The sequence below is a fragment of the Gallus gallus genome, chromosome 7 (genome assembly GCF_016699485.2).
Source record: "Gallus gallus isolate bGalGal1 chromosome 7, bGalGal1.mat.broiler.GRCg7b, whole genome shotgun sequence".
Classification (NCBI taxonomy): domain Eukaryota; kingdom Metazoa; phylum Chordata; class Aves; order Galliformes; family Phasianidae; genus Gallus; species Gallus gallus.
The window spans coordinates 32029089-32043706 of NC_052538.1; the positions used below are offsets into that span (position 1 = coordinate 32029089).

The 14618-nt window shown below is 41.8% G+C and overlaps 1 protein-coding gene across 7 annotated transcripts in view; it reads right to left on the minus strand.

The window, feature by feature from the left end:
* Positions 1–11448, minus strand: part of LRP1B (LDL receptor related protein 1B) — a 581170-nt gene extending 569722 nt beyond the window's left edge. For all 7 annotated transcript variants that reach the window (XR_005861415.2, XM_040703826.2, XM_422146.8 and 4 more), the window contains exon 1: positions 11180–11448. Coding sequence is in view for 6 of the 7 variants with exons in the window: in XM_040703826.2 (XP_040559760.1) it covers positions 11180–11264 (85 nt within the window). In the remaining variant the exon portion in view is untranslated. The remainder of the gene's footprint in view (positions 1–11179) is intronic.
* Positions 11449–14618: the final 3170 nt, after the last annotated feature.

The following is a 14618-nucleotide window of genomic DNA, read 5'->3' on the forward strand; positions in this document are numbered from 1 at the left end:
CTCTACCTCATTCCAGCTCTTCAGATATTTTGCTTTTAAAGAAAAAAATGTATTTCATTTAAGAGATGTTGGGAGTTTCTGCAAAACCTTACCGCAGCCACTTCTGCACAAAAACCTGTGAAGATGAGAGAAAAGGTGCAACTCTGAGTTATACGAGCCCCACCAGGCCAGCAGAAAGCACAGGCTTTAAGTGGTGTTCCTCCGCAAGTATGGGGACGCATATTATTACTAGCTAATGAAATTCATATGCATACCTCCCACTTACTGCTTTTGAAGGATATCCTCCTGGATGTTTGGTGGCTCAGCAGACTGACATCTCTGAAGATATTCGTTTTCTTTTTATCACTGGATCCAACGTTTGTGCCATCATGAGGATTAAGATGATTATTAATTAACATTGAGTTTTTGAACTACAGTGTTGGACAGTTTCAACCTACAGCTGGAAAATTCCCTGACAGTTTCCTAGAGTATCTTTTTATTCTGTTTTAAACACTAGCAGGTTTCCCAGAAATATATATATAGTCTACCCATGCAGTCAAACTCACCCATTTTGAAATCTCAGTTTATACTGAGAATTTATTCTGCTGCCCTATAAAAAAAGCCTAAAGACTAAACTAATCTACAAAATACAGTTTTAGAAATGTGCTTATTTCATATAATTCTGGTTGCTTTAAAGGGCAACCACTTCCACAGCACAAAGTTCACGTAAATCTCCCTGCAAGTCCCAAATGCAAACACTATCTACAAAGTCCACAGTCTTTGTATTTCACAAAAGCTTTGCAGAATACATTTAACATGAGAAAAAAAAAGCTAGATTTCATTCTTTACTTCATCTTCTTGACAGAAAGGTGTCAATAGAAGGATGCTGACAAGAAAGCAAACTAGAGCCTGTGTAACTTTATTACTGAAGTATGGGCAGATTACTTCATGTTATTAAAACATCACTGCAATGCTGCTGACATTTGTGCCTAGCAATGGCAGCTTTTTCTATTGAGATGAGCTGTTTTAAACGTTAGTTATCAGTCACAAAAAGTAATTCTTTAAGTCTACAATGAGATAGTTGAATATTAAATACATCTATATGTACCTGAAGTCCCAGAGGGCACTACCGCTCATTTCTATAAAAAAAAAATTAGATATAGCTCATAGATGAGTTCTTCACTAATACATTCATTACCAACGACAACTTCTTGAAGGAGCCCTGCAATATCATGAAGAAAAGAAGGATGCTTGATTTCCCCGTGGCTTACACAAGACAATACTCACATAATGCCACACGCTGCTGCTTATAATGAAAGCAAATTTTTCAGTTCAGAAACACAGTGGAAACTCAGTAAAAGCTGGAGGCTTGGTTTGTTTTTCTGTACTGGACATGGCCTTCTTGCTCTCTACCAAATAAAATAATCCAGTAATTTAACAAGTAGCCCTTGTAGCCTGTTTCCATTACCCACTTCTAGGCTGTTTGTTTCCCTCAGGCTGCAATTCCAAATGAAAGCAACATTCAACAGGCACTTGCATCCGCAAAAGCTGTTACTATCTAATAAGCTCTGCAGCACCTGGACTCCTGAAGTCATAAGAGGTTTTCCCAGGCATGAGGTTTTGGAAATTTGATAAGTGAGATAGTCTACTCAAGGTGCCAGCATGCAATCCAAGGTGAACAAGTGAAGTTAACCACTCCATTTGCTCACAGTATAAATGCAAAGCTCCTGACCAGTGGATGCTTACCAGGTGTCACGTTAAACAGAGTTATTCAAAGATACCCACTTAGATGCAGCAGCTTTTCTGTTAAGCATAAAACAGAATAGAAGAGTGGAATTAAATGCAAATTTAGAAGTACTTAGAATTAGTTTTCCCTTGTTAGCTTTATGCATGCATGATCAGCCAGTGGTGACCGCTTGGAGATAACCACGTTCAACATAGTTTTGGGGAGAATACCAATAACACAGCCCCAATAGCTGGCTTCAAGATACAGTTCTCCACAGTGCTACTTTGCCCCTAGGACCACCAAGGACATGTCGTGCTACCTTTGGCAAGAAACTGCCCACTGTGAGGCTAAAAAGACCACTGATCTGTTGCACGCTCACATTTTTAATTAAAATTAATAAAACTTTGAGAGGTATTCTATTAATTTTGCATACTTACATCATGCTTTTCACATCTACATAAGCTTTATTAAAAAAGCCTTTCTAAAGTACTCAGACCCAACTACCAACTTTCAAACAATACAGAACTCAGGTTGTGCTGTACCTACTACTTCTTTAGCTCTTACTTCATGTAAATGCTTTTAGTTGTGCTCTTAACTCTCCACGGCCACACATTAAGCACTCCTGGAGTCAGTGGCCACCTCCTGAGCCCAGCCAACACCACAAGAGCAGCAGTCACTGCACGTTTAGCTGCATTACCTTGTCTTTGCAAGGCACATTTGTCACAGCGTGATACCGTTGTGAAAAGACAGGCCACCAATTAACGCAAATCAGTGCGGTTTCATTGAAGAGCATTTAACGATTCTCACTGACAAAATCATAGCATGGTTCAGAGTGTTTTACCCATTGCTGAATACTAATTGGTTAGTAGTTAGAATTCAGCTTTTAGCAGTAAAAGAAAATTTATCACAGAAATGTACGAATTGTATTGAGAATAATCCACAGCAAAAGTTGCACTGCATGAGAGATATAAGCAGTTCTATTTGCTTGAATGTGTTTTAAATATGGAGCCTCACAGTTTGCATCTGAGCAGTATTACAGAATTTCGTCACTGTGTTGACAGCCATCTGCTCCCAACCCTCTTCTCCTCACCCAAAGATCAGTCAAACTTTGGTATGGCAGACAAGATTTCTGCACAGAAAAAAAAGCTACTCAGAGGACAAAGCAAGCAAGAAAGGTTGGAGATCTGAGCATACCTACCTAGAATTTAGGGGAAATGGAGTTACAGAAGCCTACATCTGATACTCTCCTGCCCTACTATGGTATACACAGTTTGCAGGTCTCTGAAAATATTGAAGTGGCAGATTAGCTGACATCAATTCTCCAGTGGAGTATAATCTACAGAGTAAATGGGTAATATTGTGTACTGTCAGTACCGTTTAAGTCACAGTCCCTTGAAACTCAGAAAAAGAAATGTAACGTAACAAGCCAAGAGAAGGACCTCACTCCGATGGCTCGGTACACACATGCTGATCCAGATACAAGCTCCAGTGTAAAGCACAGCAGTAATGGGGACACTGGGGTCAGGGTGCAAGACCTCATTTGCTTGGCCCTCTGGCACTCTAGTTTGTCTGCACTTCGCAGTAGTATCTCTCCCTGTCTAATGTTTCCTGTATCCATGTATATGCATGCAAAATATCCTCAGAGAAGTGGCTCATGTCAGCCCTATATGGTTAATTGCTGCTACAAGCCAGGCAAGCCTCAGACAACACCTGCAAGGTACATGCTTGCTCTAGTGTAGCCATGCTTTGTTGTCCACAGAAGCATAATAAAAGCAATCCAAGGTGACCAGCTGCAGGCACAGAATAGCGCCTTAGCTTTTTCCACACTTGCATAGTCTCATCTTGCTTCATCTCCATTGTACACAATTTAACAAGGTAGCCTAAAATACTTTCCTAAGAATACCATAACATGACATTACCAGAAAGAAAACATTTGTTGTTCACTGTTCTTTCCATAATCTAAATATAAGTACAAACCACTTGGCTCAGTGGACCCAAAGAAGAATGAATTCAGTTTTGCAGCCATCTTTTGCTTCCAGTCCTCAGCCTCCACTTCTCTTGCAGATCTTCCCCCCCCCCCCCCTCCCCCCCCAAAAAAAAAACCCTCAATGCAATTACTCAAAATAAATGATTTTACATTATTTCTAGTGAGGCAAGGTTTCACATTTTCCAACATTCGACTGAATAGAACAGTGGTTCACCAAGTATTAGAATAGGAAATCTCCTAGAATATCCCAAGCTGGCAGAGACCTGTAAGGATCACCAAGTCCAAACCCCAGCACCACACAGGATCACCCAAACTCTGTGGCTGAGGGCAGTGTCACAAGTTGCATGTAAAGATGTTGGAAGTCAACTGATAACACCACAAAGACCCTTTGAAATGCAGAGCTGCTAAGAAACCACAGACAAGATGAACTTCAAGGAGTCTAACTTAGTGAAACTGCAATAGTTTCTAAAGCATAACTGCTGGTTTTCCAGCTACACTGATTATTTCATCACCTCTGCACATTAGTATAAATTGAGAAACTGGATGGTACATCAGCATCAGTACTGAAGAACAGACTTTTCCCATGATTTTTGGATCACTGTCAGAATTTTGTTTACTAGAAGGCTACCTGTGTGATTTCAGAATAGAATACTACTCACTTTTGACCCAGGTGCCATCTCATTACTTTTACTTATCCTGCTCATGCAGTAGGAAGCAGGATGAACCACAATTTTAATGCTATGTTAAACATCCCTGTCACTGTACTTCATTACTCTAATTCAGCAGTTTTTTGTGCTCTAAGTTTCTTTTAATGAGTCTTAGGTACTTGAAATGAGTGAAAACTAGCAGTAACTAAACATCTTGAATGATAAGTACAGTGCTTCATCTAGAAAATGAGACAGTCTTGTCTGCCTCACACACAACTAAGTTCAACCATAACCTAATGGCTTCCAAGTAGCAGACCATGCATAGCAGCATACTGATCTGTCTGCAATTCCGTATGTTTCTCTGACCTCAGGAGAAAGTGATCTCCCCAAAACAAGTGATTTTTTTTTCCCCCTAAATGAGAAATTGTCAGCATAATATTTATTAAAAATGAATAATTGATTAAATAACTCATTCTCTCAGTTTGTAATAACCCTCTAGAACAGCATTCATGATTTTATCCAAATATTTAAAAAACAGATTTGGGAAATATGAAGTGGTCTCAATAAAAGAAACCCAGGCAAAAGTGAATCTAACTATGGAATAGAAATACTGCAAGAAATAACTATTTTTTGCATAAAATCTCTAATACAAAACAGAAAAAAGTAACTTGTCTTCCAATTAAGATTTGTCAGTGCTATTCTAAATAAAATGACCCAAAGTTCCCTGCATTGCTAAATCCTGGCCCTGTTACCACTAAGGACAAAAAAAAAACACTGAATACATTGATTTCAGCTGTGTTAACTCAGGTCTGTGGTCTATTTGATAGCATAGTAAAACAAATTAAGTAAAGCCATTCTTTTCTGGAGAAGTTTCACTGCTGAACAGCATGCTTTCCTTTCATAAGCACACAGTTTTACACAAATATCAATATACTTCAGATAAATCAGCTTGTTTGCATATGCAAAAGAATGGCAATGAACTTACCTTGCTCCTTCCTCTTTCATCTTCATAGGATTTGCAAGCAGAAAGAGGCAGGTGTTTTGGGGAAACCTATCTATCAGCCAGAAAATTACTGTGATTTTTCTCATGATCTCCTTGCATTAGTAACTATTTTATATGTATTTTTATGTCTGCACATCACCATAGCAGCTCTCTAATGAGGTATGCTGGAAGGATACATCAGATAGTACTATTTGGGTACATCTTCCAGTGCCTGAAAAATTATCCTAAAAACCATGTTTGAGGAAAATGCTTGGCTGCATGTCACAGGAGCAACAGGTGCACACCCAAGCGCTCTCCACCAATACCAGTAGAATAAATGGCTGCCTGAATTATCTGACAATATCAAAATTGCATTTTAAAAACTGTTGACAACAATTATTTTTGCTAGTTTGCAGACAGGCAAATTGAAATCACAAAGCATTATATGAAAACTGACTGGGTATTTTTTTGTTTTGCTGGAGCGCGTGTTCGTGTGAGCGGAAGAATTCATCCTTGACAAAACAGCCCACAGGAGAAATACTGCATTTGCAAAGCATTGCATCAGCATTTGTCTTGTACATGGTCTATTCCCCCTCCAATATATCATCATACGACTATTTGAGAAAAGAAAACTGCATGTTTTCATTCTCCGAGATTCCTTTGTTCATTCAAAGGAAAAAAGAAATGGTAAAGGTTCTGAACTACTACTAAAAACTCCGTGTTGATGAAAACCTTGAGGAATTATACATGTTTTTCTTATTCTTGGAGTTCAAGATTTGTCTCTAAAGCACTTATCCAATCACACTTTAAACTCAAGTCATTCAGTGGAGTCACGCACAGAAGCTACCACGGAATGTCCTACTGACAATACGGCAATAGATAATTCTAAATGCATCAATCTTACAAAGAAAAAGGAAGTACATTACTTCTGAAGCAAAGCTGTGTTCCAACAGCTTGCCTCCTCTGGAAGGCCATGTTATTCAGCAGAAAGCCATACACAAGATGTTTAGGAACATCAGATGATGCTGAGAGCACATTTCAAAACACAGTGCATCATATCTAGAACTCTTAATACTGCGATCTCTACTTTTCCAACTCAGAATTCAACTCCACTTCTAATTGAATAGAAATGGAAGTCTTAGAGCGTATCTCACTTCAAGACAGGCATTACATCATCTTTCAGAAGCCCTATTACTTAGTAGTATGTTATATACTGCAATGTTTGGGTATTAACACAACCACAATTTATTACAAACTTGTGGAGAAAAACGTGGTTGCCAAAGGGATCTTTATAAATGTCAGATTCTATACTCACGTTGGAAGGGTTCATGAAAAAATACAAAGAGCCCCAGTCAAGTTCCATGTTAACATTATTGCATTGGAAGTTGATGATCCTTGAGGTCCTTCCAACCCAAGCCATTCTATGATTATAGGTGGGAAGCACTGACACAGAGTAACAAAATAGAACCAGATAGATACAAAATAAAAAGATTTTGCCTTACTGCATTTAGCAAATTCAACACAGCTTGGTCATTTTTATCATTATGGTCACCAACCAAACAGCTAGAGACAATACAACTATTCAGTAAATTGAACTTACTTGTAAGCAACAATGAAAATAAGACCAAAAACAACTTGTGTAACTGCAACACACTAGTGGGTTGGACTGAAGGCATGTAGTCAGTGAGCAATGATATTAAAAAAAAATCCAATTAGGGATTAATTGCACTCACAAGTTTAGGATCTAGTGCTGCAATTCCTACACACAGCCCAAACTCACACTAATCACAATAGTCATCAGGACTTGCATAAAAATAATCAAGTTCTGATATTTTTATCCTCACTGTTTATGATTAAAAATGTATTAAGTGCCATTAAAATGACTAAGTATTTTTTAAATATTACATTTGAAGAATCATTACTATTAAAGACAGATAAATACATTAAAACTATGAAATGACATGGTTCAAAGTATGCTACAGTAATACAACCAGTGTTCTACCATCGAGCTTCGCAGCATCTCTACAGATAGCCACTACTCTGAATTGAAATTACCTACTACCTTTATAATCAGTAGAATAAAAAGAATCCTATTTTATTCAACTCCAAATAGGAGATAAATGGACATAGCAGAGCTCAAGAGAAAAAAGCACCTTGAAGCTGCTGTCTTATATCATTGAAGTTAGCACAAGTTTTGCCACATGCTTTAAGATGAGGTCCATGTGAACATAAAGGTACATATTCATATGTTCAAGTTTACACATACCACTTAGAAAAAAGAAAGGTGCTGTATGAAGTAAGAAGAATTTCTGCAAGTCTTTAGAGATCAGCTACTTCAACCTGCAGGAATACCTGCCAAAGCTCTATGGTAAATTAGTAAAAGGCTTGCTACAGGACAAGTTTACATACAGCCCTTTCATAGAAAACATCTTGTTTTGAACTACAAAACATTACCCTTTTAAACTGTGCATTTGCAACACTTTTTCTTTTATTAAACTAGAGCTCGAAAAATCACTGAACTGAATTGAAAATAATCTGCAGAAGGGAACATGCACAGCACTTCAGACATAACCACATGGCTTGCTCAGTCTCCAGAAGCATCAGGATTTTGCCCATGCAGTCACATACCCAATCGAGGACAAACATACACCAGCGATTGCCCTATAAAACTGAAATTACACTTGTGGATATCTCTCTCGATTTCTTTAATTACTTCTATTGCACATCCTTCTAACTACTGTCCTAAATTCCTTGATATATTTCCACCCTTCCCTGTAATTTTGCCTCTCCCATGACAGATAAGTTCTTAATAGCAGAGCGTGCTTCCTGCAGCATTGTTCTTTGGAATAAATAAATAGGAATGTCACTGCGACCTTGGAAGTTTTTCTTTTTCATGTACAATACTAGTACTTATCACCTATGTTCAAGGCACACAAGTAGCATTAAGAATGAGAACATACACCTCTGTAGTACAGCATAGAAATGGGTCTTTTTAGAGAGTACTTCCTAACGCTGCTAAGCCAGAGCTCAGGCTGGTGAAGTGCAGCAGCATTTGGTTTCAACACTTAGTTTCAAGCATTTTGCTATTAATAAGGAGATCGCAGCAAAACCACCTGAGCTGCTTGCTGTGACACCTTGATGGAGAAGGAAGGCCACCAGCAATCACCACCGGGAGAAGACAGATTGATTTCACCTGGTTTCTTTCTGTTACCAGGTGAGTAATCCAAATTAACATCAGCTGAACCCTGAACCTGAGAATTGCATTTCTAACTAATTCATCTCCAGCCCTTACTTAAACATGGTCAAAGGACACTGTGAAAACAGTGAATTCTCTCCTAGGTGGAACCAGGGTAGACGTTTTGAAGACTTTGTGTATCTAGAGAGAAGCCACTTCCATGAAGATTTGTCTTTCCTTCTTTAAAAGCTTAAAATTACCCTAAAATATTAATGGAATGTGTTATACACCATCACTCAGCAAGCATCAAGCTCCCAGACAACATCTGTCCACTCAGTAGAGGACCACTATCTGACAGCCTTTGAAGACAAACCCTACAGCGCTCCCAACCCTATTTCTCACAATAAGGAGATGAGACTTGAAGATCCATCCTGGTTTCTCAGGCTCCTTAGTGAGACCATTACAGCTTCTTTGCCAGGGAGCTACAAGTTTTCTCAGGAGACTGACTGACTGAAGCACCAAGGAGGTGGCACAACCCAGTTGTTATCCTCATCTTATCACCTTCCGAGCTCTATTCCCCTCCCCAAACTGCTTTACTTGTATTCTCCTTCATCTCATTTCCCTCTCTTTCTCCATCTTATTTTTTCTTCCTTTCATATACACATTAAAATAAAGCACTTATAACCTGGCTAAGGACAGAACTGACCCAATGAAAGTCTCCCAGTCAACTGGGAACCTAGAGAAGAGGTTTCATTACTTCAAATTTCAGTGAGTTTCTCTTTATTTCTTCCTTTTTCTTTTTAATCCTAAAAATCATCCACCAGTCTAATAGGTGTTACCTCTCCCTACAACACTCACTAATATTTAGTATTACCATGGCTACCACAACAGCGCTATTAACACAATCCATGACATTTTCCCAATTTTCTATTACCTACCAATGGCAAACTGCAGTGCATTCCAAATTTCAGTGCCTCTCACATACATTAAACCCAGCACACTTCAGTGCCTCAGGATTTCCTCCTGTGAAGGAGGATCAGCTTGGTATGGTCAATAATTTTCGCAGTATATCATGAAGTTTATCTGATGTGCAAATGCAATTTGCTGTCTGGATGCCTCAACCTTTTTATGTTGAGACCATTTGACTTTTTTAACAAAATGCCTTTTAAGTCTTGATTTGTACTCCACTCGGTTTTGATAAGACATGACATTATGATATGATGAGTTAGTTGATTCTAAGTAAATTTGATTTATCCCACTTTTTGGGCTGGTATGCTTTACAAGGATGCTGTCTTTTAAGATAGGATTGATCTTAATGTAAGCTGACAGCACATTTTTTTTCTGTGAAACACTAAGTCAGAGCAAGGTAATGAGAACGAGATATAGGGAAAATGAAGTAGAATTTACACAACAAAAATTAATATTCAGAAATATTTGCTCATCTCCATCAAAGGAGATAGAATGATAAATCAGTTTCCAGAACAATTCTGCAAGATGTTTGCAAGTTTGCTTCTTATTCATGAGATCAGACACAGGCTACATCTGCTGAAGCATAATCTGACCATTCTGTGAATATCACAGAAAGTTCTTGAAATGTTTTCCATCAAACAACACAGCCACAAATCTTCCCAGACAGAAGTAAGGCATAGGTACCCTTCCGTGAAGCTGAAAGGTTTTCTAAGAACCTCTCCCATCTGGCTGAGCACACTGCTCAGGTGCCATTACACCCTCGTTCCTTTGCACTATTCTCATAGTTACGATGCAGCGTTACGAACACGTAAGTTTGGGATGCTGCAGCAATGCCTCTCTCTCCCGTAGCTGGTTGGGTCTCATTTCTGCTGCCCGAATCACCTGAGCTGCTTTGATAGCTGGGTGGTTAAGGACCGGCAGGGTTCGGGAGTTGAACTGAAGCACGAATGCATACCCCAAAGAGCAGAGCCCTCTGCATCCCCCGCACCGAGTTGCAAGCAGTTCGTAAACACTTTAGTAGGTGGTGTGGACGCGATGGAGAGGAGCTGGGTGCCTAATGGTGAGAACTGAACTGTATGTCTGCTAAAACGAAGCTAAGTTCGACAGGCTGGATACGACAGCATTCAGCGCAGCTACGTTCAGTTTGGAAGGGAAAGGGCTGCCAACAGCCCCTCAGCCTGTCTTCTGATTAGCACCGTTTTGCACGGAGGGAAGAAACCCGAGGCAGCTCGGCACACCTGAGACAGGAGGGGATCCACTACTTCGAGAAACGCTCCATTCCACGCCAACCTCTCCCGGGAAAACGAGAGCTCCGAGACCTCTACAAAACGCTACCCCCGGCGGAGCCTTTGATCGGAGACTCGTTAAGGAGAGGAAGAGTTGCAACTTCTGGCGCTGCCCGCGGCCCCGCGCTCCCTCCTGCAGCGCTGCCCGCAGCCCGAACGCTCGGACGCAAGGCGCGCGACAACGGGGCAGCGTTACCAGACGGAACTTCAGCTGCGCTCCTGGACCGGCGCCTCCGCATTAACGCTTCCTCACGGGAGCACCGGCCCCGGGGGAGCACGGCTCTCCCCTTCCTGAGGCTCGCTGACTCTCCACAGCTAAACTACCCCAAGTTCCCCCGCAGCCACTTAGCTGTACGTCTCCAAACTTCCCGTGCGCAGGGACGATACCAACATCAGAGGAAAGTTGAGCGCGCGCCGCACATCCTTACCTCCGCGGGCTCCAGCTGCCAGCACCTCCGCGACGGGCGGTAATCCCCAGAGCGCTGCAAGGAGAACCAGGAGGAGCGCGGACATCGCGGCGGAGCTCTGCCCGCTGTCGGGCTGCGGGAGAGGAGCGGCAGCGCCGCCGTGCCGGGAGACTCTGCGGGAGCCGCCGCCGACGCCGGCACTTTTCAACGCGGAGCGTGCCGGGGCTCGGCTCACGCAGCGAGCGGGCAGCGCGGGGCGCCGCCGGTCGGCACAGCCGCGCTCCGCCTCCGCCTCCCGCCCTCGGCCCGCCTCGCGCTCCGCCCCGCGCCCGCGGAGCGCCCGGCGTGGAGCAGGCGAGGAGGCGGCTCTGCGCTGCTGCCTGCTTCGGTTGTGGAGGGTTTGGAACGCGCTTTTTTTTCTTATCCTTACTTGCAGACGAGCTTCGTCAGAGGTGACTCGGCAAAAGAAAAGATACATAGATCTGTGTTCTCCCTGCCTTAGCAAGCTGCAGAGATGAAGGAAAGTAGCATGAGAAAGCTACTTTGTACATGCACGAGCTTCAGTTGCCACCCAAAGCGTCTTCAGCAAACTTCGCCTTGGTGATTGGTGGTCCTCGAAGCAGATCCCGGTGGGCACTGAATCCTACAGTCAGAGAATCATAGAATTACAGAATATCCTGAGTTGAAATGGACCCATAGGGATCATCGAATCCAACCTCTGTCCCCACAGCACCACCCAAACCCTGCAGTGGGTGAAAGCAGTGTCCCCTGAGCTCCATCAGCTCGGGGCCGTGCCCACTGCCCTGGGCAGCTGTTCCACCGCCCTCTGGTGCAGACTCTTTCCCTCACCCCCAGCTGCCCCTCCCCTGACAGCTCTATGCCGTTCCCTCGGGCCCTGTCGCCGTCACAGAGAGCAGAGCTCAGCGCTGCCCCTCCACCCCCTGTGAGGCGCTGATGCCGCCATGAAGCGTCCCCTCGGCTCCTCTGCTCTGGGCCCAACGAACCGTGTTGAGTCCGCCAGCTCTGGTATCCAACCTTACCCTCCCCTGGCCTCACAATTCACGTTTGTTCCCCACTTGGTTCAGCAGAATCGTAACTTCTGCTTTACATAAGTATATTACCTTGGAAGTGTCACACAACATAACCACGCTTTGCTTATCTCAGTTCTGCAATATTTTATTTAATCCGATCCCTTTGCCAGATGAGAGGTGCTAAAGCTTTCACGTCACCCTCAGATATGAATTTTCTCCAAAGACAGCAAGGTGCTAAAATTGACTCCTGAGACCTTTACATTTCAAGAGTGAAGCCTCGGTCCTTTTAACTTCATGTTTATATTCCCCAACATGGAACCTAATGCCTTTTATATGAAATGACACGGCCAAGAAACTCTAAGGGGCAGAAGAACCAAGTGATGGCGGAAGGAACAGCACACAACCCAGGAGCGATGTGAAAAATGTTATTATTTCTGCTGAAATGGAGGAAGGTCCACGTGATACAGCTGCCCAAGAAGGTAAAACCCCCCATCCTGGCCCCAGTGACTGCTATGGGGTCAGCCTGACAGGACTCAGAGGGTAGCTTTAGTACTCCAAAATAATTTACAGCTGAGGGGAGAAATCCAGTTGGGTGAAATTGTGCATTTATCTACTGTCCACAGAGCCCATATAATTCCCTCGCAGTCAATTAGTATATATATGACCATAACTGAGCAAGGTTCTAGATCTCAGTGTAGAAAGCCTTTGCTAATACAGTAATGAGTAGATCTGAATTAAAGAGAAGGAAAATCTGACATTGCCTGTGGTCTTGGGAATTGGTTGCTTTTCAGTATGACAGAGAATGTCATACTGAAACAATACTCCCAGACACTGACAGGGGAGATCCTTCTGTAAGCCACCAGAGCCACCTCTAAGGCTTTAATGCATTCAGTATGATTTCAAACAACTTCTCATATTTCAGATATGAAAAGTGGACAGATGTCAGAGCAAAGTGAGAGTATGTGTAAAGGAGAACCACGGAATTCCAAATTGTCAGGAATTCCTGCTTAAAATCAGTGGCATTTTCCACGTGCCATGTATGTCACGTGGTATAAGGAAATGGGTGCATGCAGATGAGTTTGGTGTTACCCCATTCTTGGGCTATGGAAGTATCTTTACAAAATCATAGGACCATAGAATGGTTTGATATGGATGGGACCTTTTAAAGCCACCTGGTCCAACTCCCCTGCAATGACTGGGGACACCTACAGCTCGATGAGGTGCTCAGAGCCCCATCCAGCCTGACCTTGAGTGTCTCCAGAGATGGGACATCCACCACCTCTCTGGACAACCTGTGCCAGTGAACCATCCTCCTTCCATCCTGGCTTCTTGCATCTTTTGCAAAAGCCTGAAGATCTGCACAGTTACAAGTGGCAATGCTTTTCCCCAGATGTTACTTGTTAATTGGCATGATGGGTTACTACATTTTCCCCTAAAAACACCTCAGCAAAAGTCCTATTTTCAGCCATATGATGCTTTATTTCTAGTTTACTCCTTTGTGGTCTTATTCCACATTTATCTAACAACATTCCTCAGTGCTATTGAATAATTTTCTTTCAGAATATGTTACTCATTTAAAACATTAACATTTGAAGAATCAATTGATCTTGCTTTCAGTATTGCAGATCCCACATGCACCTAAACTTGTTAAAATATTTAAATAACATTTGTAATAAAAGTCAATGGTTTCCTTGTTTACAGGAAATAAAGTGTCATACGCAGTCAGGATTATGATTAAAAAGTGCAATTACCTGTAAGTAAGCATTTGTCAAATTGAGGCCTAAAAATGCGGCATGCTTTAAGCTAGCACTGAAGCAATAATTATCCCAGAAGCCTGCTTTTAAAATGCAGGTTGTTGAACAAATAGATGTTGACCTTTGATAAATCATTCCCCATTTCATTTCCATTGAACGTCACTGGCTATGAAGTCACATTGGTGTGATTGAGTTGGATGACTTGAGCAGTGCAGGGCAAATACACAGGAGCAGAAGATGTCCCATGTCTCTTTTTTCAGCTCAAATAAAGCAACAAAAAGCTCCTTCGTATAAAAGCTATCATGCATAGCTTCTATGAATAAACCTAAAGTTGTTTAATGAAGTGACCAGAGGAATAATCCAACCCAGTATCTATATGCATGTATGTTTCAAACTCTTTAAATGACAACCTGGTCTGTAGTGTGTTTTGCCTATACCTCAGAACTGAAAAAAAAAAAAAGAAAAAAAAAAGAGGTTTAAGCTGGATGCAGTTGCAGCATTTCCAGTTGAAAAAGAATTGAATGTCTTTTCCTCACTACAACCCCAAAAATGTAATTATTATAGGAAACCAGAATGAACTGCTGCTGAAGAGAAAATCCGAAGTTAAAAGTGCTGATATCTGTTTGCTCCTATGGTGCTTTCTAACTCCTTCCTCCTAATCAGAGAAATTAACAC